The sequence below is a fragment of the Malus domestica genome, chromosome 11, assembly GCF_042453785.1.
Source record: "Malus domestica chromosome 11, GDT2T_hap1".
Taxonomy (NCBI): Eukaryota; Viridiplantae; Streptophyta; class Magnoliopsida; order Rosales; family Rosaceae; genus Malus; species Malus domestica.
The window spans coordinates 2,784,856-2,810,521 of NC_091671.1; the positions used below are offsets into that span (position 1 = coordinate 2,784,856).

General features: G+C 36.7%; 2 protein-coding genes, 2 long non-coding RNA genes and 1 pseudogene across 8 annotated transcripts in view; 3 read left to right on the forward strand and 2 right to left on the reverse strand.

Moving 5' to 3' along the window:
• Nucleotides 1-8,460: 8,460 nt before the first annotated feature.
• On the forward strand, nucleotides 8,461-9,420 carry LOC139189657 (uncharacterized). Its single transcript, XR_011573488.1, has 2 exons — nucleotides 8,461-8,688; nucleotides 9,332-9,420. It is a non-coding gene; the product is annotated as an uncharacterized lncRNA (long non-coding RNA).
• Nucleotides 9,421-14,960: 5,540 nt separating this feature from the next.
• Nucleotides 14,961-18,808, reverse strand: LOC103422614 (serine/threonine-protein kinase D6PK-like). 4 transcript variants are annotated; one of them, XM_029087954.2, is made up of 3 exons: nucleotides 18,609-18,808; nucleotides 16,534-17,630; nucleotides 14,961-16,018 (listed from the first exon to the last, which is right to left on the reverse strand). In XM_029087954.2, exons 2-3 carry the CDS (start codon nucleotides 17,499-17,501, stop codon nucleotides 15,151-15,153), a joined length of 1,836 nt encoding a protein of 611 aa, XP_028943787.1. In that variant the 5' UTR covers nucleotides 17,502-17,630; nucleotides 18,609-18,808; the 3' UTR covers nucleotides 14,961-15,150. The 4 variants fall into 4 exon arrangements, with proteins under 4 accessions (XP_028943787.1, XP_008358895.2, XP_028943788.1 ...); XM_008360673.4 differs by having other exon boundaries at nucleotides 18,453-18,806; XM_029087955.2 differs by lacking the exon at nucleotides 18,609-18,808 and adding an exon at nucleotides 18,110-18,442.
• Nucleotides 18,809-21,140: 2,332 nt separating this feature from the next.
• On the forward strand, nucleotides 21,141-23,153 carry LOC103412731 (pre-rRNA-processing protein TSR2-like; annotated as a pseudogene).
• LOC139189145 (uncharacterized) lies at nucleotides 21,443-21,966 on the forward strand. Of its 2 annotated transcripts, XR_011572717.1 has the most exons (3): nucleotides 21,446-21,580; nucleotides 21,701-21,751; nucleotides 21,835-21,966. It is a non-coding gene; the product is annotated as an uncharacterized lncRNA (long non-coding RNA). The 2 variants fall into 2 exon arrangements; XR_011572718.1 differs by lacking the exon at nucleotides 21,701-21,751 and having other exon boundaries at nucleotides 21,443-21,580; nucleotides 21,938-21,966.
• A 1,697-nt stretch (nucleotides 23,154-24,850) lies between the features above and the next one.
• LOC103447184 (uncharacterized) overlaps nucleotides 24,851-25,666 on the reverse strand; it is a 39,549-nt gene continuing 38,733 nt past the window's right edge. The window contains exons 8-9 of the mRNA XM_070807467.1: nucleotides 25,442-25,561; nucleotides 24,851-25,108 (exon numbers count right to left, since the gene is read on the reverse strand). Coding sequence (XP_070663568.1) covers nucleotides 25,005-25,108; nucleotides 25,442-25,561 — 224 coding nt within the window. The 3' untranslated portion in view covers nucleotides 24,851-25,004. The remainder of the gene's footprint in view (nucleotides 25,109-25,441; nucleotides 25,562-25,666) is intronic.

Genomic DNA, 25,666 nt, shown 5'->3' on the forward strand with positions numbered 1-25,666 from the left:
ATCTTCATTTTTCAACACATTTGTTTTTTTTCTACAGTTTTTTGTTTCTTTTGATACCATATGAAATTTGTTCATTTGATCCAACGGTTCTAATTCATTGTTGATTGGGAACTCATATTCTTACAATAAGTTTTTAGAGGGATTAAATAGCAAAATTTAATACTATTTTAATTTTGATGGGATTTGTTGATTCGACTTAGGTGTAATGTATTATTCGAATTATAAATGAAAGAGAAAATTAGAACATTTGTCAATGACCGTTGATATAATTAGAAATTGCGTCCTTGAATTATAAATTCATGAGGTTTAGTCTCTAAATTTGTCAAAATGGGTTTGAATATGAAATCCCCAACAACTTCATCTCTTAGTCATAAATTTCATGAATGAAGGCATATATAACAAGGTGCCAACTACTTGGTTCTGGTAGTAGGTCTAGTAGGCCAAGAGGTTTTAGACAAAACTTTTTGTTTCTTTCAGCATCATGCTAATGAGAAATTTTTTTAGATGCTAGAAATACGGTCTGATACACTAAATGTCATTATACAAGTAATTGTAATTTTTGTTTTTCAAGTTTCCAAACAGTTGTATTATTACAATTGGTGCATCAGCTGTGTTCCGACATATTGATCAATCTCCCCCTGCTAACCACTTAACTATTTGACAGTTTACACACAATGTTTACATCTTGGCATGATCATCTTCTTTCCCTTCACAAAGTCATGCAATTGTAAACATTAGAGGATTTGAATTCCTACCTGAAGGTCTAAGAATATTTGTGCACCACAACTAATTGTGTAGGATTTATTTGAATTTTAAATGTGTGAATTTATAAGATTATTACTCAGCGATAGAATTAGGAATTTATCTTTCAATTGAAGGGACTAACAAAAAAAATATAATGATGAAGTAGTTTTCTTTTTCATACATGTTAAACTATAAAATCGAAATGCAAATTAATTGTAGCCTATGAATATATATGTACGATAAACTCGAAAATTACAAAAAACAAGTTTACAACCATCAATTTATGAATTAAACAGTCAATCAATTTAATTATCTAGAAACGGAAATTAGAGAATGAAAACATATAAGGAATTTACAAGATTATTACTTAGCGATGGAATTAGGAATTTATCTTTCAATTGAAGGCACTAACAAAAAAATATAAGGAAAACTAATGAAAATTGCTTGAAAACTTTGAGTTTTAACGATAAAGACAAAATAAATGGTAAAGTGAATAGTATCATGATTGACTTTTTAGTGTAAAAATGTGGTTTTTCATTGAAGTGAATAGTATTGGAAGCTTTTCGTTAAAGTTTCCAAAAATATAATGATGAAGTAGTTTTCTTTTTCATATATGTTAAACTATAAAATCGAAATGCAAATTAATTGTACCCTATGAATATATGTACGATAAACTCGAAAATTACAAAAACAAGTTTACAACCATCAATTTATGAATTAAACGATCAATTTAATTATCTAGAAACGGAAAGTAGATAATGAAAACAAAACTAAAAATAAAGAATCTAGATGCCCGTTTTGTAACTATTTTGTTTCGCTCTTAGTTTTCATTTATTATTATTTTTTTTTTTGGTCAGAGATAAAAGGAAAAGCATGCAAAAATCTAGAGATGAAGAATGATCGAAGAAAAATAATGGGAGAGATGCAGAAGAAATGTGTATGGAATGACATCAACTTAAAATTGAAAACCAAACGAATTAAAGTTGTTTCGCTTTCAAGTTTTATTTTATACATTAGTAATTTTTTTTTATCCTTCCTCCCATCTCCCTCCCCTTCCCTCCACCTTCTCCGAATCTCCATCCCGCATTTCTCTCGTATACTTTCGTTTCACTTTAACACAAAAATAAACTAAAACTAAAATAATTATCAAACAAGACCTTAAGGTTGAATCCGATATTTTCTTTGTAAAATCCTCAAATTGAAACTTGCAACATGAGTCCTTTTAACTTCCGTACAGTCATACTCTTAATATACACAGCCATCTAGGTTCGGATTGTTGAAATTTGATGTGGTGTGGGTTCCCCATCATTCGACTTATATCCTATTTCGTTATTGACTCAACATGCATTTATTATAATTAAAGTTTGGCATGCTTGCAGTAAATATATTTCTTGTGTTGACGAATTTCACCCTTGAATGGTAAAACCAGAAACGTAATATTACATATAGCATATAATTATACAAGAATTCATGTTGCGGTAAATTGAAAGCAAAAGAAGCGAAAAATTATAATAAATACTTAGATTTGACAAAATCAATTTGAATTGAACCTTCCATTTATAATTTATTATCATTTAAGTAAATTATTACTTTTTGTGTGAAACCAATTTTTTTCTAATACAAGAGGAATACCTTAACTACTAGAGTTGTCTTAGATTACCGCTTGAGAAATCTTAGAATTGTATGTATTTCTCTAAATTAGATTGTGAAAATCTTTTCATGCTCAAATTATTATTTTTCTTAAAGATAATCTTTTATTGAAATCAAAGTCTAACACTTATAGACTCGTTTGAAAGTGCTTTTAAAATGTCTAAAACATTTTTGGTGAAATTTGATTTTAAGTGTGTTTTTGAAAGAAGTTGCTTCTTGGAGGAAGCACTTCGAACTGATTTGACATTGCTGAAATTATTTTAAAAGCAGCTCTTTCAAAAAGATAGGGCTAAAACTGTATTTGGTAAATGAAAAAAAAAGTGTTTTTTTGTCAAAATCATGAGTTCAAAATAGCAAACATCACCTTTTTTCACAATACAACAACCCCAAACTAGCCTTCAAGTGTTTTTTCAAGATTCACTTAGATTTTTACTAAGGATTGGCTTTTTAAAATATTTGTACTAAAAACGCTTCCAATCATTTTAAAAACACTTTCCACACGAGTTGACATTAACAGTTTTAAAATGTAAAATCATCTTTTAAGGGATATAGTCAAGTTAACATTTATGAAGATTTCAAAAAGATATTTTAAAATTGTTTCATATTCTAATTGGACTACAACCCCTTAAAACTTCAGACACATGAATGATATAAGTCGTTGACCCTTTAGTCCTCTCTTTCCTCTTTAAGAAATGAAAATCCGAAGTAGTGGTCATTTGGTAAATTACTAAATGTTATTGCGTTTTTCTTTGAATTACATCTGTGATTTGATTATCCTCTCAGAAATATGTTGCAGTTCTTCTCGTATTCAACCACATCCCCACTCAACCCAATTCTCCCCTCGTTGAAGAACTTGGACTCTTTCAGTTAAATTTCGCTTCTACTGCGGATGTGCACGAATTTAGTTTCAACACAATCATTAGTATTTTTCTAATTATTGAAATCCAACATGCGCACACATGGAGTGCTGGTAGGATACTGCCCCTTGACGAAGCAGCCATGTGAGGACATGAAAGAGGACTCTGAGGTAAGTTTGGCTGCCTCTTGGACCTCTTGTTGGGTTGCTTGGTAAATATATTATATTTATTAAATTTAAATTAAATTAAAGAGGCCTCTGAGGTAAGTTTGGCTGCCTCTTGGACCTCTAGTTGGGTTGCTTGGTAAATATATTATATTTATTAAATTTAAATTAAATTAACTTTAAAAAAAATTGATATCAAGGTGCTATTTTTGACCAAAATCCTCTATATCCATTTATTTGTAAAGCCATCTCCAACCGAAGGTTGGCTAGAAGGCTCATTTTAGCCCTTCTGGCCCTCTAAAATATTAATATTTTAATGAACAATACATGACCATATTTGCCTTCATCTCCAACCGAGGACCAAAGGGTCATAGGGCTTGTAAGATCCCACATCATCCAGGGGAGTGATCCTTATATGTATATTCACATCCCTACCTAGCACGAGGCCTTTTGGGAGCTCACTGGCTTCGGGTTCCATCGGAACTCCGAAGTTAAGCGGGTTTGCGCGAGAGCAATCCCATGATGTGTGAGTTCCCAGAAACAAAACCGTGAGGGCGTGGTTGGGGCCCAAAACGGACAATGTCGTGCTACGGTGGAGTTGAGCTTGAGATGTGGTGGGAGCCTGGACCAGGATGTGACAATTTGGTTTCAGAGCCTAACTCTGGCTGTGGTGTGCCGACGAGGACGTCGGGCCCCTAAGGATGGTGGATTGTAAGATCACACATCACCTAGGGGAGTGATCCTTATATGTATATTCTCATCCCTACCTAGCACGAGACCTTTTGGGAGCTCACTGACTTCGGGTTCCAATTTCCATGTATGCATTTCTATTAGTAAAACATGCATTTTAGAAGGGGTCCACTCACAGATACTTAGCCGCCGAAGAGCCACGCAAACTAGCAACCACGGAAACGTCACAAATATTGCCCCTAAGCACATAAATGGTCCAATTAATAAAACTCTATTATAACAATTATGTTCTATGAGACAATTTGAGATAACATGTGTTGTACCATATATTGGGCCTCGATATTTGGGCTTATATTTGGGCTTCATCACTAAACCCATGATTTATGTAAGAGGGGAGGGAATCTTTACTCTATAAAAGGGATCCTCATCACCTTCACTTGGGGGGACTGAACGAGAGAGGAAACAGACAGAGAGGCAGAGAATAATATAGAGAGCAAATACTAAGCCTCTATAGCCTCCATGCATACTGTAACCTTTATCAATATTTATCGACATCGGTGTGGACGTAGCCTAACTTGAGGTGAACCATGATATATCTTTGTGTTCTCGTGCATTTGTGTGATTCACGATCGGATTTACGTTGGTCCAAGATCGACCCGATTTTGTGCATCAATAACATGCTTATTGAGGCTAGTTTGAATTATTACTATTTTTCCTATAACCCATGTTCTTATAGAATATCCGATGGATGACGATATGATATTTAGAACATATTTCGAACACCTCTTTATAGTATAGATGATGGATGACTTTATACTATGAAGTTGTTTTTCAATATATATATATATGTTCAATGGTTTTGGATTTACCTAGTGATCCTTTCCGCTACGGGACGTAGGGATAGATTCTGGTCGGTCCCGGGCGACGGTTTGGTGTTGGCATAGGGCCTGGAGTGTGTTTCTTCTAGCTATTAACACAGGGACGGGGAGCCGACATGGGGCCTGAAGCGTATTTTCCTTTGACTGTCTGCTCAGAGACGGGGAGCTGGCATGGGGCCTAGGGGTTATCGGACAATTCACTAGTGACTATTATATATACAAGTTATGATTTGAGACATTGCACGACATGCTAGGTTTCGGAAAACCTATGTTTATCATGATATATATGTGTTTTCATAAAACCTGGGGGTTAGTATATTGATAACTGTTTTATTATATCTATATCAATTTGGTCCATTCATGTTTGTTTTGTGCCCCCTTCAAAGCTTAGAATCGAGGCATACAATCCCGGCGTCCAGGCACTTTTGCATCGGCATCTTTGAGTCCTCTTCGGTGTAGGACCCACTCCTTTGTTAATTCAATTTTTATATTAGTTCTTTTAGTGTTATAGATTAGATGTGTGCTCTGAACACGTTCCTTAAATGCATATTCATTATTCTGTTATATTTCTAAGTCTTATCTATTCCTTATTCTCAGCATTTGCATTCAATAAATGGCTTTCGTCACCATCGGGTGTCGGCCAGCACGTGCCTATCTTGGTATTCGAGGAATATTGGGATCGGGGCGTGTCAGATTGGTATCAGAGCCTAACCCTGGTTGTGGTGTGCCGACGAGGACGCCGAGCCCCCATAGGGGGTGGATTGTAAGATCCCACATCACCCAGGGGAGTGATCCTTATATGTATATTCTCATCCCTACCTAGCATGAGGCCTTTTGGGAGCTCACTGGCTTCGGGTTCCATCGGAACTCCGAAGTTAAGCACGTTCGCGCGAGATCAATCCCATGATGGGTGACCCACTGAGAAGTTCTCGTGTGAGTTCCCAGAAACAAAACCGTGAAGGCATGGTCAGGGCCCAAAACGGACAATATCGTGTTACGGTGGAGTTAAACCCGAAATGTGGTGGGGGCCCGGGCCGGAATGTGACATGGCTCATTTTAGCCTTTTCACAAAAAACCGTCTCCAACCCAAGGTCAAAGGGTTATAGGGCCAAACATAATTTATTATTTATATTTAATGTTATTTAATGTTATTTAATGTTGTTTCATATTGTTTAATGTTGTTTCATGTTGTTTAATGTTACTTAATTTAATTTAATGTTGTATAATAGCTTAGGAAGTTATAAGAAAAAAAAATAGAATTTAAAAAAATAAAAAATTTTGTAAAAAAAAAAGGCCTACCATTCCTGTCGATTATATCCGTCAGGAATAATGAAAATTCTGGCCAGCCCGGGGCTGGCTGGCTGGCTCATTTGGGCCAACCGGTTGGCCCTTTGGCCCTTTTTTGACCAGTGGGGCCCACGAGCCCTTTGGCCTAGCCCTCGATTGGAGATGGTTTTCGGGCTATTTTCGACCCTCTGGCCCTCTGAACCCTTTGGTTGGAGATGGTCTAAGATTCTACATTTTAAACATTAGCCCTCCAAAATGTTGAACCTTGTTTCACTTTGGTGACAATTTTTGCTCTAATGATCATTGTTGTCACAATTTTGCGTTAATTTCGTTATGTGCAATGCTCGTGGCCAACTTTTAAAGGCATATATATCAACACATATGTTGTATTTAAAAATAGAGAAATGTTAAAGAGACTCTTTCAAAGTAGGATCGGATCCTCTATGGATTCTCTGTCACCTCACAACTTAACGTCGATTTTCATGCCAACATTATAAAATATTATGTAAAAAACATGAAATGACAGAGAGTCTATTGAGAGACTCACTTTTTGTGAGTGTCTCCTTAACATTTCTCATAAAAGAAAATTAAATACTTGAAAGTTTTTTTTTTTTCTTTCTAAAAAGTGATCAGCTGGTGGCTTCATGTCAGTGACTTTTCGGGGGCTGAGAAGACTCATAAAGGCATTTCAGCATCCTGACCACTATTTTGTGATTCACCGGCGCCAAGAATCGAACCCAAAACACCAAATTTAAAAGAAAAGACATCTACATCAAATTTAAGGGTTTTTATTGTGCAAAATATACAAAAATAACCATCAATATGATGATATTTAATAAAACTAATGGCAGTAGCATTCGCACAAATTGAAAGAGTAGAGACTCGTAAACAAATTGAACATTAAGAGAGAAAGGTGGAACAAGACCTATAACTTTAGAATATCGCTAAATCTTTTCCTCTTTATTTTTGTTTTGCCTGACATTTAAATTATAACTTTTTATTGAATACATGGTTAAATCTCAACCAAACAAGAAGGGGAGCCATGATTCAACATGGAATAGATGCTGAACTTTGTAGCCTATTCCTTAAAGATAAATGTTTAGGAAACTCTTTTAAAATATGATTATTCATAAATTCTCTGCCACCTTCTGTTTTTCACATAACATTTCATAACATTGACACGAGAATTAACATTAAACTGTAAGGTGACAGAGAATTCATAAAGAATCACACTTTGAAAGAATCTCCTTAACATTTCTTATCCCTCAAATTATTTAAAGGAACAAGCCTCAATGTGGCAAGAATGTTCCCATCTGCCTAAGTGTTTTTGAATAATTGTGCTAAGTTTTTTTCTTTTCTCAACTTGTGGGTTCCCATGTGAAGCTTTCACATGTTTGAGATGTGGTTCCAATGTCCCTCCACCCAATTTTTATACTTGTCGATTTATTGGACAAATTCTCATGGGTCCCAAGAATTTTATTTTTTTCATTATTTTTCTCCTTTTAATATCATAATTGGTCCCATTGTTGTAAATATTATGTGGATGGCCCACATGAATAGTTTGTTACTATTTATTCACATTATTTTCACTATTCATTTGTGGAAAATTTGTAAGGTGAATAGTGTCCTCTTTGATTATAAAATGAATGAGAGGAAGAGGAAGAAATGGGTTCACGGGAGAGAAGAAGGAAAAGGAAGAAAGGAAGAAAGGAAGAGAGAGAGAGAGGAAAGAAGAGAGAGAAAGAAGAGGAAGAGAGAATAGAGGAAGATGAGAGGAGATAATAGAGAGAGTTATCTTTGTACTCCTATTATTTCAAATTATAATGAAAGCGCCGCTGCTGCCCCGAGGACGTACTCCAGTCACACTGACTGTAGAGGAACCTCGTAAATTTTGTGTCTTGTTTCATTTATTCCACTGCACCCACAGTCGATTTTACAACACGTTATCAGCACGAGAAGCTCTCATGTCAGTGGAAAGCACAACGCCACAAATCCTGTTCACCTCCTTCAGCTGGAATCTCACAGATAAGAAACAATTTTCATTTCATCTTCAAATCTCAGTACAATTGATTTACTTGAAGCAACTATATATATTGTTGTATGACTGTATATCATCATTTGCAGAAGCAAAAGAGTACATACTCAAAATTCGTAAAGAATTTGACAGCCATGTAAATAGCCTCGGAACTCTAACTTGCGGACCTCGGATTGAAATACTTTCTTCTTGAAAGTTGTTCGTCTGCTCAGTATCTACAACATATCAAAATTTCAGAAAATGTTAACGGTGCGATCGTGGCAGATGTCTGAAATACCAAACCAGTTTCCAATTTCCGCAGAAAACTGGGCAGCCACCTTATGAGTACCAAAACGCCATTTCGATAGCTCAAATCGAAATTGTTTCTTCACGAAAGTTGTTTGGTATCCTCTTATCCATATCATACTAAATTTTGAATTAAAACTAACGGTTAGATCTTCTCATAAGTTGCAGACACTCTTGACTCCAAAACTTATGGGAACCGTTTCGACTTTTTCGAAACTCACCGGAGGAGGAACACCAATTGGAACTAATTGTTACTATTATTTACTGAGTAACCAAAATGACTTCGAACTGTGAAATAATAATAAAAATAAAAGGGATGAAACAAAAGAAGTGGCAGACCAAGAAAATGAAAAAGCAAAACATGAGGACTTAATCATTGTATTTTCTGTTTTGGCATATTTATGTGCATGGTGTTGGTTTAAAGCCCATGTCACAAGTTCTATTTATTTAAAGCAATTTATTTATAGTGGGTAGAATTATTACCCTTTGCTTTAAAGCTTTGATATTTATGTGAATGGTGCTGAATCAAAGCCCTTGTCACAAGCTTTATTTACTTTAAAGCAATTTATTTACCATGGACGGTTTTACCGCCTATTGCTTTAAGTTTTGATGGTGCTGAATTAAAGCCCTTGTCACAAACTTTATTTACTTAAATGCAATTTATTCATTATGGCTGGAATTACCGTCTATTGCTTTAATTTATTTATTGTACTTATCTTTTGTTACTATGAGTATATACAGGACCTGAAGTTCCTTGATCAGATCAGAACCTGCAGTTTCTTGATCCTCATCATATAAAATGATTGGACCCGAAGTTCCATCATACAAAAGGATCTGGCATGAAGTCCATTGATCCTGAAGATCAGGACATGATGATCCTAGATGAGTACCATTAGTTTGAAGTGCCGCAGTGCCTTAACTTAATTGTAATAAAAGCCATAAGAGTCTTAGTTTACAGACTATTAAATAAGGACCAGAAGTTCCTTATGTCCATACTCAAAATGGTTTAGCAGAAGCCTTTATTAAGCGAATGAAATTGATTTCCCGCGCTCTGCTCATGAAAACGAAATTGCCAATTTTCTACATGGGGACATGTAAACTTTACATGATGCATTATTAATTCGGTTGAGACATGTTACCGACCATCAATACTTCTCAGTACAACTCGGGTTTGGAACCAACCAAACATTATACATTTACGAGTTTTTGGTTGTGTTGTCTATGTGCCTGTAAGACTGCCACAACGTACTGAAATGAGGCATCATTGCAGATTAGGCATTGATGTTGAACACCATCTATCATTCAATATTTGGAATTCTTGATTGGGGATATGTTTACCGCATGGTTTGCGGACTGTCATTTTGATAAGACAATTTTCCTGCCATTAGGGGGAGAAAATAATATCGTTCCAGAAGAACGATGAGAAAATATCATTCCAAAAGAATGATGAGAAAAGACCGTTCCAGAAGAACGAAGAGAATTTGTCTTATTTTGATTCACGAAGCAATCAATGAGAAAATGAAATATGAATAATTGAATGATGCAACGAAAGTGATGAAATCATATATACTTACTGCAAATGTGCCTACAAGAATTGATGTCTCAGTTGGATAAAATAATGAGACAGTAAATGATTTATCTGTTGCACGCCTGAAGCATGGCAGATTTTTAGACTCAAAAGGTTCAGTTATTCGAAAGAAGAATAATATGGCACTACTGAACTATTGCATTCCCGAAGCATAACTGTTGCATGCCAGAAGCATGACAGTCACCGCATGGATACACGTCCCAGATAGGACAATCCACAAACATGGGAATGTTGATGTCTCATACACGAAGCATAATAGACATATAGGTTCCAATGACTCAACTCCCGGAAGTGGAGATTAAAATCCAAGCTCTATAACACTCAAGAGGAGGTTATGATCCACATTCTCTCAATTATGACTATCCTGGAAGAGATAGCGTCATGCCCTTGAAGAGGCAATGGATATCCAAAGAAATGAAAAGCTTTTATGCATGCGCATGCACATGAGAATATGGGATCACGGATTGATGATAACCAATGGTAATTTTGGTTTTTACAAGTAGCTACTAAATTCATCAATGAGCTGTGTTAATATTGAGTCACGTTCTTTTGTTCGTCGACAAAAGAAAAATTATTGGCCAAAATGGAGAAAGGCAATTCCATTACAAATTTTGTAAGAACGTGGGCAAATGAACCTATATATATTTGAATACAATACAAATAGCCAAAGAATGTTAAACCAAGGAGGTTATATATGGGCATTTGTAATATAGTGTAATACACTTACATGATATGACACAAAGTTGTAAACGAGTTCATATGAATGGAGAATTATATACGAAGGGTTGTGAGTCGCCCACATTATATTTCCATAAGTAAATCCCTCAAGTATACATGGGAGCAAATTGCTCTGTATAAATTCCAAAGGAAAATGTGTCATGAAGTGTAGAAAACCCTTGAAGGATTCAAATTGCTTGAAGTAAGCCTCTGAAGGGTAAAACATAAAATATGTACTCAATACCAATGGATGATATAAATTGCCTTAGTGAGTACTATCATTATGATATTGTTGCAACGTACTAAAATCTCTTGCAAGAATCAATAACATTAAATTATAACTCTTGAAGAGTTGATGATATTAAATTGGGACTCCTGAAGAGTCTAGAAAAAATTATAAAGTGTTGAAGGAATTATTGTCTCGAGCTGCAGATCGAACAATCTACCAACACGAATCTTATCCATGATATTTATGATATTAAAAGAACCATATGGATTGAAGATTATGAGTTGAATACTCATATGATGAAGACACTAAGAATAATCATTTATCTTCGTGAGGGTAAAGATAAATTAATATTTGGTCCAGAAGTACCACATCTTAGTGAAGTATATGCTTTATTGTATTTGGCACAATACATTGAATGAAATAAAGCTTATTTATTAATATCTCCAAGAAATTACAGATATATACATACACATGAGTTAAAATAAACAAACAGGATGGAGCCTTCACAAAGGTTGCTCATGTGAAGCCTCAGTACTCGGAAGTACCCCAGAAGGGGGAGGCACTGGAGATTGATCATGTGGCACCCCAGTACTTAGCAAAACACCAGAAGGGGAAGGCATCAGTTGCTTTCGGAATCTAGCAACGAACCTCTGGTGATCACTTTGAATCCGACTTTCGGATTCCTGCAGTTGGACGAGCTTTCTTTTCATGCTCGTAGAGTAACTATTTGCAAGCACGTGTAACACCCTATTCTCGTGCTTGAGCCCTCTGATCTCTTGTTTAAGACTTGTCATCTCTGCCATCAATGATTTAATTTGGCGAGTTTGAGCAAGTAAGCGTTGGCCCATATTGGACACAGAGCCAGCACACTGAACACTAAGAGCCAAGGAGTCTTGAACGGCCGACTCTTCAGACCGTTCTGAAAGGATCTTGTTATCCCTTGGAGTGAGAAGATTCCTAGCTACCACAGTAGCGGTTATGTTATTCTTCATCATAGAGTCCCCAACCGTAAGAGGACCATTAGAAGATAAGAAGGACGGGCGCCATATATTATCTTGACGCTGCTCGTCTGTATCACTCCTAAGACTCAAATCTAAGCAAATGTTAGATGGGCAAGTCATTTTTCAGAAATGATGAAGGAAAAATAGAGGTCAAATAAAATTTCAGAAGTGCAAGAAGGTGGAAATTTCTCAAGTAGCAACTTTCTGAACATACTCTTGAACGCAATTGATGTCTCTATAAAAGAAGAGGCAACATAGCCGCTTGTTCAAAGATCGAAGCGACACGGCTCTCCGAATTTCAAAAAGCCAGATTTTCCTGAATAAAGTTCGTTGTCATTTTTCAGACGTAATCTCAGCTTTTCAGATATCGCGTGCAACTTTGTCAAAGATCTCTGACAAAGTTGAAAACGCGTAAATCTTACTGTTCTATTTACACCACAGTTGCTGACAAGAGTAAAAGCACAGCACCACCACTTGCTATTGAGAAATCTCTATATATGTCGACCTCTGTTCTCCATAACAAGGCAGACCCGCAACACTGCAAGAATACCTAACTCTTCCTCATCTCCGAGAATGCATCTTCAACATAGCATTTCGAAATACTCAGTTTTCTTCCTCTCCGAGAATACCTCTTCAAACATGTCACACCAGAGCAAGATTATCACATATCTTCAGGGACCAGAGCAAGATTATCTCATATCATGCAATCTCCCTGTCATTTCCTTGTCCTTGTTCTTGCCTGCAAAGACAAGGATAAAGAAAGCAATATGTCGGAACCTCCACTCAAACTCCCGGTAAGGAACCGACTGCCTGGAACCTTTCCCGATTGCTTACCAAGTATTGCTCTCGAGTAGTCATCTTCAATTGTTGTTGGAGCGGGGTCTCCAGTCACCAAGAAGTGATGAACCATTCAAATGCAAGGGTTTGCATTCCTCTCCTGCATCAGGGGACAAATCCTACAAGAGAAGATGCCACACATGCATGGGGGAAAAGCAAGGAAAATACTACTTAAGCAAGGGGAGCAAGTAAGGAAAGTGAAAATGATACATTGAAGCATGTGGAGACAAGCGCAACAAACGCGTGTTGATTCATCCCTAACAAAACTGAAGATCACTTGCCACATGAAGCTCCTCATGGTCCAATTTCATTCAAGATCAATCCTCGAAGGTCCTTGAAGAAATCACAAGTCCGATTCAAGATCAAGTGTCCACCACTTTTGAATCAAATTCCGCTCCAGATAAAAGGAGTAAATTCAGATCTTCGATACTAGTCTAGCAGAAAGTCCTACAACTCAGTTCAAGAAAAAGCCTGTGGAAAGTTAACAACAAGTAAAGCAACTCTTCTTACTAAGAGACTAAAGCAGAACGATCAACGATCAACCTAAATGATTTGAAATCAGGGGGAGATACTCATCAGGGGGAGCATCCAAAACAGATCAAGATTTTAACGAGTCAATCGAAGACTTGTGGCCATCCAAGGGGGAGTGTTGTAAATATTATGTGGATGGCCCACATGAATAGTTTGTTACTATTTATTCACATTATTTTCACTATTCATTTGTGGAAAATTTGTAAGGTGAATAGTGTCCTCTTTGATTATAAAATGAATGAGAGGAAGAGGAAGAAATGGGTTCACGGGAGAGAAGAAGGAAAAGGAAGAAAGGAAGAAAGGAAGAGAGAGAGAGAGGAAAGAAGAGAGAGAAAGAAGAGGAAGAGAGAATAGAGGAAGATGAGAGGAGATAATAGAGAGAGTTATCTTTGTACTCCTATTATTTCAAATTATAATGAAAGCGCCGCTGCTGCCCCGAGGACGTACTCCAGTCACACTGACTGTAGAGGAACCTCGTAAATTTTGTGTCTTGTTTCATTTATTCCACTGCACCCACAGTCGATTTTACAACACCCATGACTTTGAAATATCACCATTTTTCATAAATTTATGGCAATTTGATGATGATGATAATAATAAATAATAATAATAATAATAATAACAACAACTATATGCATAAATAGGACATAAATCTTCTTCATGTGATCAATTGATTTGAATCAAAGGAATGCAAATATAAAAGTAAATTGTGACATTACGGGCTCGTTTGGGCTAAACCTCATAATAGGCTAGCAATAATGTGGTTCAAATTCGCCTTTGCCGAGAATCGAACCTAAAACTTCTCACTTACAAATGAAGAGAAAGACTACTAGATCATAGTACTAAGTGACAACAAATGTGAATTTTAAATTACATAAGATTTGATTTTCCTCAATCCTCACTTGAATGAGTATATGCTCTAATTGAGCAACAGAATATGCTACAAAATTCTCTTCATGAAATAGCTACTTTGGAGTCACCATAAATATTTTGAATTTTCTTATTGATATTTAGATAGCTGGGACAACTGAAAGCGAAACTTCATGAAAGCCCAAAATATCACAACCAAAGGTTGCCCAACAAGCATTTTGACTTCCCTTTGTAGATCCATCAAAATACAGCTTCAAAGTACTATCGTAGGGTTGGTGGGAGCTCTTTTCACAGACGCAGGTTACACCAGTTGACCGACCGACGTGGTCAAATCCTTGCACTCAAGTTCGAATTTCCCTCCTCGTAAATTAGAGTAGTTTAGTGTATAGTTCGAATCCCCCTCATACAAATCCTTTAGCAAAACTTTACAATTCCTTGCTCCCGAATCAAGGTGTGAATGTTTTAGAAGCATTGCAACGGGGCAAGGCAACACAAGCGGGTGCCAGCGCCCCGGTGCAAAAACATTTTCAAGCTTCTTTTATTCTTGATAAACATAATCTCACAATCTATACGTATATTAAGGAAACTGGATCCACATTTTGGAAACAGCATTCAACATTTGTGCTGGAATACAAATCTGTGTTTCATAACATCAAACATATGGTCATGACCAACACTGAAAAAAAAAAAAACCCCTAAAATCCACATAATAATCAACATTTCAGAAAACTCTACATCTTTCACAACAAAAAAAAGAAGGAAAATGGCGTTTCAGTTCCGAAAATAATTAGAAGAAATCGAATTCCAGATAATTGTTTTGATCTGGATAAGTAGCAGCAGCGGTAGCTTTATCACTGGTTGACACTGGGGGAGCTGAAATCCGCTCAAACTCGACTGGTTTTGGAATATCAGGAGGACTTGCGCATCGAATCAATGCCCAATTAACATCTTCAAAGAACGGATGCTGTTTAATCTCGGTTGCTCCTCGCTTATATGCCAACCTATGCTGTGGTTCTTTCACAAGTAGGCCCCTGATCAGATCCTTTGCTGAAAAGCTAACCACTGGTGCTTCCGGGAATTTCAATGGCTGACCTACCACGTTGAACAGGGTGGCTCGATTTCCTGATCCCTTGAAAGGTGTTTTACCAAACAACAGCTCATACAGAAAGATCCCGAAGGTCCACCAGTCAACAGCACTGCCATGCCCTTCACCCTTGATAATTTCTGGTGCCAAATACTCATGGGTCCCAACAAATGACATCGAACGAGCATTGGTTGGCTCAGCCATGAGTTCTGGCAATGGGCGTACTTGGTTCCCCATTTCATTCTTGGGTTTCCGGTCTTTCTTAGATTTACTCGAAAAGAAACGAGGTGAGAAACATGTTGTAGGCATCACACAAGATGGCTGAATACAAGAGGGCTCAATGCAGGCAGGTTGCACACAATAAGCTGAGTTCCTTCGGAAAGGTTCAGAGTCAGGGGCTGAAGATTTGACGAGGGTTGGGCTGACAGCACAGCGCAGGGAAAGGTCAAAGTCGGAAAGCATTATGTGCCCATCATCTCTCACAAGGACATTTTCCGGCTTAAGGTCACGATAAACAATCCCAAGCATGTGAAGATATTCCAGTGCAAGGAGAACCTCGGCTACATAGAACCTGCATATTGGAGGACAAATATAATACCAAGAATCGTCAAAGTCAAATTACAACATGATAGAGTGATAGTATTTCTTTGCTAATATAACTGAGAAAGAAACACGCTTGGCAGCTTGTATTCATTCTACAACAGTAAATAGGAAAAACTGGTGGTTTACGTTTGCAAAGGTCTACATCAAAACAATAGGAAGCACCCGATGATCAGCCTGCACGTAGTTAGATCCCAGCAACAACTAAAACTGACGTGATAGGGGTTCAATGACCGTGTAAGCTTTATTTAGCATTTTAATGAAATCAGATCATTCAATAGCAAGAGATATAAAACCTTTTATGTCATGGTATGATTCGTATTGGCATGCACCTACCAATGACACAATAATAAACCAAGAAGCAGGGTTGCAAAAGAAATTCAAAACAAAAATAAATGACTATATAAACCACACATGCTCAAACTGACAATAGAGAACAAGATCATTTGCCACAGTTGAACTAATCAAGTACAGGAGAATACTTACTTCACTGCCTGCTCAGTAAAATGCTTTCCGGGTTGCCTTTGCCTAAGTGTGTGCAAGTCGCCTCCAGGGCAGAACTCCATTACCAGACATGAATACTTCTCTGTCTCAAAATGGGTATATAGGGTTGGAAGGAAAGGATGGTCTAAACATTGAAGTATTTCTCTCTCAGTCTGAGCACGAAGAAGTTTTTTACGGTTAGCCAAAGATGCTTTGTCCATAACTTTCATTGCAAAATAACATTTTGTTCCGGTCAACTCTGAAAGATAGACACTTCCAATATCCCCACAGCCCAGCTTCTTCAGAAGTCTGAAATGGCCTAAACCAAATACACCATCCCTTGATCGGACAGCCTGAATTGCTTCCCAATGTATGTCATTTGCTTTGTGAGGTTTGTTGATGGCACTACTAAAGCTGCTACAAGTACTTTCATCACTGATGTCACTGCTAGTGCTGCCTCTACAGATACTGCTCTTCCCACTCTCAACAAAATCAGCTCGACCACTCATCTTGGTGCTTCCACTAGTCTTGGCAATACTGCTGGTCCCATCATCACTGACTTTCGCTGAAGTTGGGCTGATTCCATTTTCTGATGGTTTCTTTTTTTTATCACCGCCTCCTGGAAACTTCTTAGTCTCACCCGCAACAGGATCCACATCAGCTGGCACCTGCTTTGCATCACCCAGTGATAAAGCTGAACCTAACTGATCTGCTAAAGTTTTGGCAGACTCCTTCTGATAAGGAATCTTGCAGTTCTTCTCTTCAATAGTTTCTGTAGAAACATGCTTCGGCGCATCTTGTTGCACATGCCTAGGAAGTTTTTTCGGAGTGACTGGCTCTGATTTGCTTGTCTTTGTAACTGGAAGAGGTGAAGGTCTGCGGAAATTTCTTTCTGTTGTTTGACTAGCAATTAACTTCCTCTGAGTCTCTGGGGAAGAACTTCTGGCACCGGATTTAGAGGCCATCGACATATATTACACTTGATATAAAAGATCAAATTGAACAAATCCATTACTCATCCCCCAACCTCACCAACTGATTCCCTCCATTGACGCTCTCGATCAAATTCATCTTCAAGTCCATCAATTGCAAGTTAATTTCTACACACAAACAAAGAGTTCACCACTATGAAACAATAGATATAGTACAGTACAAGGAACACTATCTAATCCAATCTATAAATAATAAAACTATAGCGATAACATTTCAGCCCGAAAATAAAGACATCGAAATCATTACTACATCAACACAACCTAGTCTCAAGCTACAAAACCCACAAAGACAATCACTAACATTATTCCAAATGAATAACACACAAAGAAGTCGAAGAAACTGGAATTCTATAAACAAGACCTATCTTCAAGAGTTTCAGACTAGCTTTTTGTTCCAGCAGACCGGAATATAACATTTCATTAACAGTAAGCAGAAACGGTAAAAACCCTCATAGAGAACTCAAGAAATGGGCATCAAAGCACAGAGCTGCATGCAACCCAGAAGCACCAAGCTACAAAACAATCTAAAACCCCAACAAGTGATGGGTCAAAACTGAATCAAGAGTACAAGAGTCACAGTTATCTACCTCAAAAATGCCAATCCTTTTTCCAAAAGCACAAAACTTTCAACATAAAAAATGCCATGGATCAACGAGCCATGGGAGCTAAAGAAAAAACTCAACTGAATGTATGTAATTGTGTATCTATCAATTATCTATAAATACACACAAAACCCATAATCTATAGCAAAAGATAAGAAGCAAAGTAAAGAGATTCATACAGATCTCAATCAGGGACCCAACACTTTGGATCCAAAAGACCCAGATGCTAAAAAACCAAGATAAGAGTGCAATAGAGAAGCAAAAATCACCAAACAAATCAGGACCAGTTAAAAGTGAACAGAAAAGGAAACCCAAAAAAGATAGATACCTGGGCTTGAGAGAGAGAGAGAGAGAGAGAGAGAGAGAGAGAGATGGAGAAGCGAGAGAGAGCCTTCCACCAAAAATCAGAACTTTGAAAGGGTTTCTTGCTTTGGTTTTGCTTTAACAGAGTGGAAAGGAAAGTAAGAGGGAAAAGAGCACTCACAACTGTTGAGGGAGATAAAGGGAGAGAGAGCAATGTGTGAGAGCTCCTTTTTCCTGAAATGTGTGGAGAGAGAGGGAGGGAGAGAGGGAGAGAGAGAGAGAGAGAGAAGGTTCAGTAGTGAGTCAGATTAGAAAGACAGAGAGTTGGGTCTGGGGGGCTCTACTACGATGACCATCCATGTATTGAGGCTTTGAGTCTTTTGACAGAGATAATTGGGGTCAAAGCCATACTGCTAAAGTTAGGCTTTTTTTTTTTTTTTTTTTTTTAAATTTTTTTTATTGTTTGTTATTTTTTTGAACAAACGATATTATCTACCTGAAAGGATGTGGTCTTAGCTATACAATAAGCTAGCAATAATGTGTATTTTATTGTTTGTTATTAAGTTGTTTTTCTTTGTCTTTTATTATTACAGTCTAATTTTTGATATTTTTATTCATAAAGGAAATATTTTAAGTTTGTTCTTACAAGAAGCACATACATGCTGCTTCTTCCACAAACTACTTAAAATATTTTTGAAATCTAAAATTAATTTTACCTAAGATACTTTTATTCATTTTAAAGTATTTATAAACGAGTCATACTTCGTTATTTATAAACGAGTCATACATCCTTGTAACAAAATAAATTCTCTCTTTTTTGCTAATTATTAAGTTTTCTTCTTTTTGGAATTCAATTATTACGATGTATTTTGTCACAAATACAAGTGTCTGAATCAATTTATGGGCCCCACCAAGGCTCCACCCTGTCCCTCATGCTTTGGGAGTTTTGAGATTTTCGAATTATTTAAGGGTTTTGAGGACTTGGAAAATGACCAATTGACCAGGCATGTCCCCTGCTTTATGCCACTTTAAATATGATGTTTTTGTAAATTTGGGCGTTGATTAATATTTTACGGGCAAATGGTCCTCCAGAGTGCTAGTTGACGATATCATGATCCAATTGCTGGGGATTTGATTTTTTTTTTTTTTTCAAAAAGAGATTAGTTGGTGATTTTGTCACGACAAATTGACAATCTACTATTCAGAAGTCGACAAGATTTACAGAGATATTTCAGCATCTTCAGGGCATCATCATGTAATTCATCAGAGTTAAAAATTGAACTCAGAACGTGCCAGATGAAATACGGGTGTGGGATTGATTATTAACATGTTGGAAATTTGGAGAGGTGGGATCAAAGTGACCAAATTTTATGATGAATGCTTCTTTATGCATATAAACAACAATAGTTGGATCATGAAGCAAGGGTCAACATTTGGACTCTAAACTATATTAAAACAAATAAATTAAAGTTAGGTATCTCCTCTTATAATGTGTTCCCTCTTTGTATTTAAATTTGAATTATCATATTTATATGTTGAGTTATTTGAAATAAAATTTTATGATGAGTGCTTCTTTATGCATATAGACAATTAGCGATGATAATTAATATTGGAGGTTGTAGAAATGATCATTTTTAATAAGTTAAGTCATTTAGTATTACAGTCTAGTAGTATTTATCTTCACTCATAAGTGAGAGGTCTTAGGTTCGATTCTCGTCGAATGCAAATTTGAACCAAATTATTATTTGCCCATTATGAGGCTAAGTCCACCCTCTCCCTTTTAGTGTAGATAATATTGTTTGTGCAAAAAAATAAAAAAAAGTTAATAGCGACGACATAACAATGACATAACGACCATACAACAATGACATACTGATCATTTTTGCAACCAAATGTCAAAAAATTATCATTTCTCCCAATTTCCCTTTAAAATATTTAAATACAATATTGATAACCACTTAATATTGAGGTTTGGTGTTCTTTGGTTCGTGGTCCTAGGAATGAGGTTCAACTCGTATCATTCCTGGAAAAAAAGTTATGAGAAAAGTTAAGGAAACTCTCTAAAAAATATGATTTTCTATAAATTATCTGACACTTCATATGTTTAACACAATATTTTTAACGTTGACATAAATTGACGTTAAATTATGATAAAACAAAGGTTACATAAAAAATTTCACCTTAAGGTACCTCCCTTTACATTTCTCAAAAGTTTCTGTAAGCTTTCCCACTCCTATCTCCAACCACACTAAAAAATAGAGAGCCAGAACGGGAAGAGATTCCCTCCAGATCTCTCCCACCAAAGGCCACCAATCAATTAATCCGGATCTTTGAAATTTGATCCAACGGTTACAAACAGGAAGTCCCTTTAAAAGTTATAATAATTTTAACCGTTGATCAAATTTCAAGGGTCCGGATTAATTGATTGGTGGGTTTTGGTGGGAGAGATCTAGAGGGGGATAAGTTTTTAGTTGTGACGGGAACACAAATGGTACATCACGTGTTTTAATAGGAATTGTGAGAAATTTTATTTTTTAAGTTATTAACTTTTTAGCACATATATCCCACCATTTGTTTAGTGACACGTAGTATACCACCCGTGTACCGGTCATATTGAAAAATCTCTCCTGGAGGGGATCTGTTCCCAACTAGAACCTCCTAAAACCGAGTCAAGAGTACAACAGTCCAGCAAACCAAACAGGCCCCTTCCTTATAAACCTCATCTTCTTTACTTTTCAGGTTTAGGGTTAGGGTTTTGACCAGACGGAGACTCCGAAAATGGAGCCTGAGAGAAAGCTTTCGGCGGAGTCGCGGCCCATACTCCAAGAAGGTATAGGATTGGTTCTGTTTCGGTGGTCGGCGCTCCAATTGGCCGTCGAAAACGAGTGGGGCTCGTGCCGCAAAGCGGAGCAACTCGTCGCCGATATCTTCTCCTGGTTCAATCACTCCACAGGTACTTTGATTCCCTCATCTCCTCTAGCTCTACTCATCAGATTTTCCATTTTTTGTTGTTGTAAAGAATTGAGCTTGAATTTTGATTTGCTGCTTATTTTGTGGGGAATTATTATATAATTATTGTGTTTTCGTAATATTTTGTGAAGCATTGTTCTTATGAGGTTGGGTTAGGATTCAACAGGGAATTTGTAAGTGAAAGTAAGAACCTTTATCACTAAAAACTTCATTTTTGTGCTGAAATCTTCTTTTTTCGTATCAAATTTTGCGTTTTTAGTTCAGTTTTGGTGAGGTTTGCTTTGTCTTATAAATTATTTGTAGGAATATGATACAATGCGTTAAGTAAACTAGTAATTGAGTGGAACCTAATTGGTAGTTATAGTCAAATTAGCAATTTTTCAACACACCGAATTGTATACGAAACTAATAATTTTTTCTGTGTCTTTTGAATGAAGATTTCTATGGTTCTAGCCAAGCAGAATGATTAACGAATGATGTGAATATTTTTACCGGTCGTTATTGTAACGAAATCTCACAAGTACGTGTTCATTCTCCCAGGAGCCTTTTTACGTAGAAGATTTGGAAGATACGCCGAATAAAGCTACGCTTTCTCTCAACACTATGACAGAGGATGGCAGCATTGAGGAGGTATTCCTTTTATACTTAACTTCGTCTTTTCGGAGAACACTTGATAGTATCTTGATGGAGTATGAAATGGAGAAGATTTAATATGTTATGCTTCTGGTGGGAAACTCAAAAGTACTTTGCTTCCTCTATGGATTGTGTTGGCAACTTGGCATGGCTTTGAATGGACCACCATTGCAAAGGTTTGTAATGTGTGTGTTCCAGACCACCCGCTTTTAAAACCGAAACCTTTCAGTATCAACTACATTTAAGTTGGCAGCTAAGAATCAGCTGCATCTCCAGCCATTGGAGATAGATGGACAATTTACGGTTCATTATTGTTTCTATAAAGTGGATGGTACTAGGGAGTAGGGAAGCAACCTTTACTTTTAGTAATGGTTTCTATCTTTATGGTGTTTGCGGTTTCGTTTTCTTTGGATTTAAACAGGTAGCTGAAAAGCTAATGATTATGTATGAAGAATGTTTAGATTGTAATTTCAAGTCGATTGAAAGCCTAAAGGAAGCCAATCAACGAAAAGTTGCTGTTCCACATGTTAGAGAGGTAAAGCTTCATTTAAAACCCTCTGCCTTTAAATGTTTTAATATAAACTTCTCTTGTCCAGTGACAGCATGCTTTTTTTTCAAATTTATTGAAAAGAACTTGTGGATGTTGTCTTGAAAGTTTTCTTCGAAAGCCATCAGTGGCGGAGTGAGGATGATACGTTTGAATGATATGCCTTGCTAAAATCTCTTAATTCTCTTTGTCACTCATGCCAGGTTGCAAATGATGACGATGACGATAGTGATTAAGATAATGATGATGGAGATCATAGCATGGGAAATGATGATTCCTCGAACATGATGGTAGACATACCAGAGGCTCATTCAAACTTAAATCCTGTCAACGTATCAGGCAATGAGCCAACGCCCAAGCCGGCGGCCGAAGCAGAAGATGGATGGGAGGTAGTCGGAGCTAGAAAACATAGGGGTAAAAGGAATTAGCTTGAGCCCCCTCCCCCCCTCCCTTCTGCTCAACATTTTTTTCGTTTTACTCTCTGAAGTAGAGTGAATATGTGTATAAGTTGGATCAAATACCATTAATCTACGGATAATCACTTCATTTATACGATATACGGTCCCAACTTTTGTACATTCTGAGCGTATCACTGTGTACAATCCTCCAATCTTATAATTCTTCGTGGATCTTGCTTGCTTTGCACAAAAATGTTAACCTCCGCATGTACAAACTCTCGTTTGCATCGATGATGCTCGGAATGGAAGTGAAGGAGGTTTGTGTTAGATCAGTTGTACCTGCTGCTTTGCTATCAAGTTCAAGTCCGTATTCTCTAGACAAGGATTAACTTAGAATATTGTCTTGTAAAAAAATAAAAAAAGGCGAGCTTCACGCAAAAGAAACAGCAATAATTGTACTTGATATAACAAAAAGTGAGGAGAAAAGAGAATGATATCGCAGTCTGGAGCTGACTAACCGCGTGATCCGGACCGTTTAAAAGAGATAGAGATCTGGCTCTTGATTTTTGTGAGGTAGGTAAGTAGAATGGACTAATGGGAGCTGTAAAATTTGAAATAAGTAATCTAGATTACTGATTAATAAGGGTTGTAAAATTTGAAATAAGTAGTCTAGATTATTTGATTTGTCGTCTCAAGACTACAAGATCTAGAGAGAATCTCGATTGGAGAAAAGAAACAAGTAATTAATGCAAACAGTTGAAGACGGAACAAAGAGTGGCTTCTCGTGCTCTCCAACAGCAAACTGTCTGGCAATGTCTTAGGAAATATACCCAACAGCCAACATCTAACGTTTTATGTTTTCAAAAAAGATTTGATTTTCACATCTTTTCACAAACATTTCCACTTATTGCTACAATCATCCTTCCCACAAACTTCATATGTAAGATAAATCAAGTTTTTCATAATCTCTTGTATGCATGGAATCATTACTATGTGCAGACAAATCAGAATTTGGGACTTGGGGCTATGGTACATGGATTTATTTAAGGTTTGTTTGAAAGTGCTTTTAAAATGATTGAAAACGTTTTTATAAAAAATATGTTTTGGTTCCAAAAGGACTTGAAGTGCATCCTGCAAGAAGCACGTCAAGTGTTTTTCAGGATTCACTTGCATTTTTACTAATGATTGGTTCCAAAGCCATTTTCTTCAGAACACACTTCGTCATTTTAAAAACACTTTCAAATGTGTGTTTGATATACTTACCATCTAACTGTCAAATATGATCAGATATGATATATATGAGACCCGTACAAGCTGAATGCGCAGAATTTGACATTACATGGAAACAGCTTTTGCAACGAGATGTTTTTGTTTGTGTCGGACAATAGTTTGCGGTTACCAGGGAGTAGATCTACTTGTAAAAACCAAAACAGTGTTCTATAATTGTACACCAATAACCCCTTAGAATTAAATCTAAAGGAAAACTAACTAAAAGTTCAAAAAACCTTCATTTTTAATGAAAAGCCTTTTTTAAAGGTATAGTGAATAGTATCAGGAAAAGGTATAAATGTGATTTTTCGTTAAAAATGAACAGTATCGGGAATGTTTTATTAAAACTCCCTTAATCTAATTGGTGAGTTTTGGGGAAGGAAATGGTTTACAATTAGGTTAGGTCAAAAAGTTCGATTTATTGTGCTATGTGGAAAGTCGAACTGTCATATGGGAGGCAATAGAGAACTGAATTCTAGCCTTTGGATCGAATAAAAAAGAAGAATCAAGGGCTATATATTAACAAAAGTGAGCTTACGGAAAAAACGGTGTGTCGAAATCATTTCCCGCAGTCGTAGAATACTCTGATGGGCAAACCAAAACACATGAACAAAGAAAAATGCCGATCTTACTGCAAATTAAGAATTTCACTTCACATTGGGACGTGGATTCGTGATCTCAATAAACATACACGCTATCAAAACTAGATGTTTCACTGTTCTTTCTAGCCTCATTTTCTTTCTACACAAAAACCCGAGCTTTAAGAAAGATCAGAAATAACACGATCACACTTGTCTTCCAGAATCTTCACAGCTTCAGTAAATAAGACTTCGGGAGGCAATACCCCAGTCGATTCAATTTTAACTGTGCAAATCAGAGAGCGAGAGAGCGTTAGAACTCTAAAAAAATTCGGTGAAAGAATTTGTTGCTATATTAAAACTTAATGTTCCTATATAAACCTTACGCGTAAGCATCTACATTGAAAATATCTGGTAAGCTCGTAACTGACAATGATCAAAGTCCGCGCTTACCAGATATTTTCAAACTGAATTCAGATGTTCTGAAACCCGAGTAAGTGATTTCAAACTGAAATTTATACAGTTGTGTCATGAGGACTAAAGCTACAATTCTAGGATACCATCAGCAACGAGAAAGCAAGAGAAATTTATAGTTCCAAACACAGAAGCAATCACTTACAAATGAAATGATCCTTGTTACGCTGCAGAGATATAGAATTCTCCCAACCCTTCCCTTCTCCGATGCACTCCCTGCACAGTGTGCAAGCTCGTGGCCTGGCTACAGTTGCCCTTTTCTTGCCTGCTAACCAGTCAAATTATCAATCAAAGCCGCTCCAGAATTGACAAAACAAGGCAAACTGTAACTAAGCAAGTGCAGATATAACAACATTTTTTGAAATCCAAA

What these genes read in the sequence shown, in the direction of transcription:
- LOC103422614 (XM_029087954.2), bottom strand. Translation starts at nt 17,501, where the DNA reads ATGTCGATGGCCTCTAAATCCGGTGCCAGAAGTTCTTCCCCAGAGACT. An exon ending in TTTACTGAGCAGGCAGTGAA is followed by an intron (nt 16,019 to 16,533) that starts GTAAGTATTCTC and finishes TCCAATATGCAG; the next exon opens with GTTCTATGTAGCCGAGGTTC.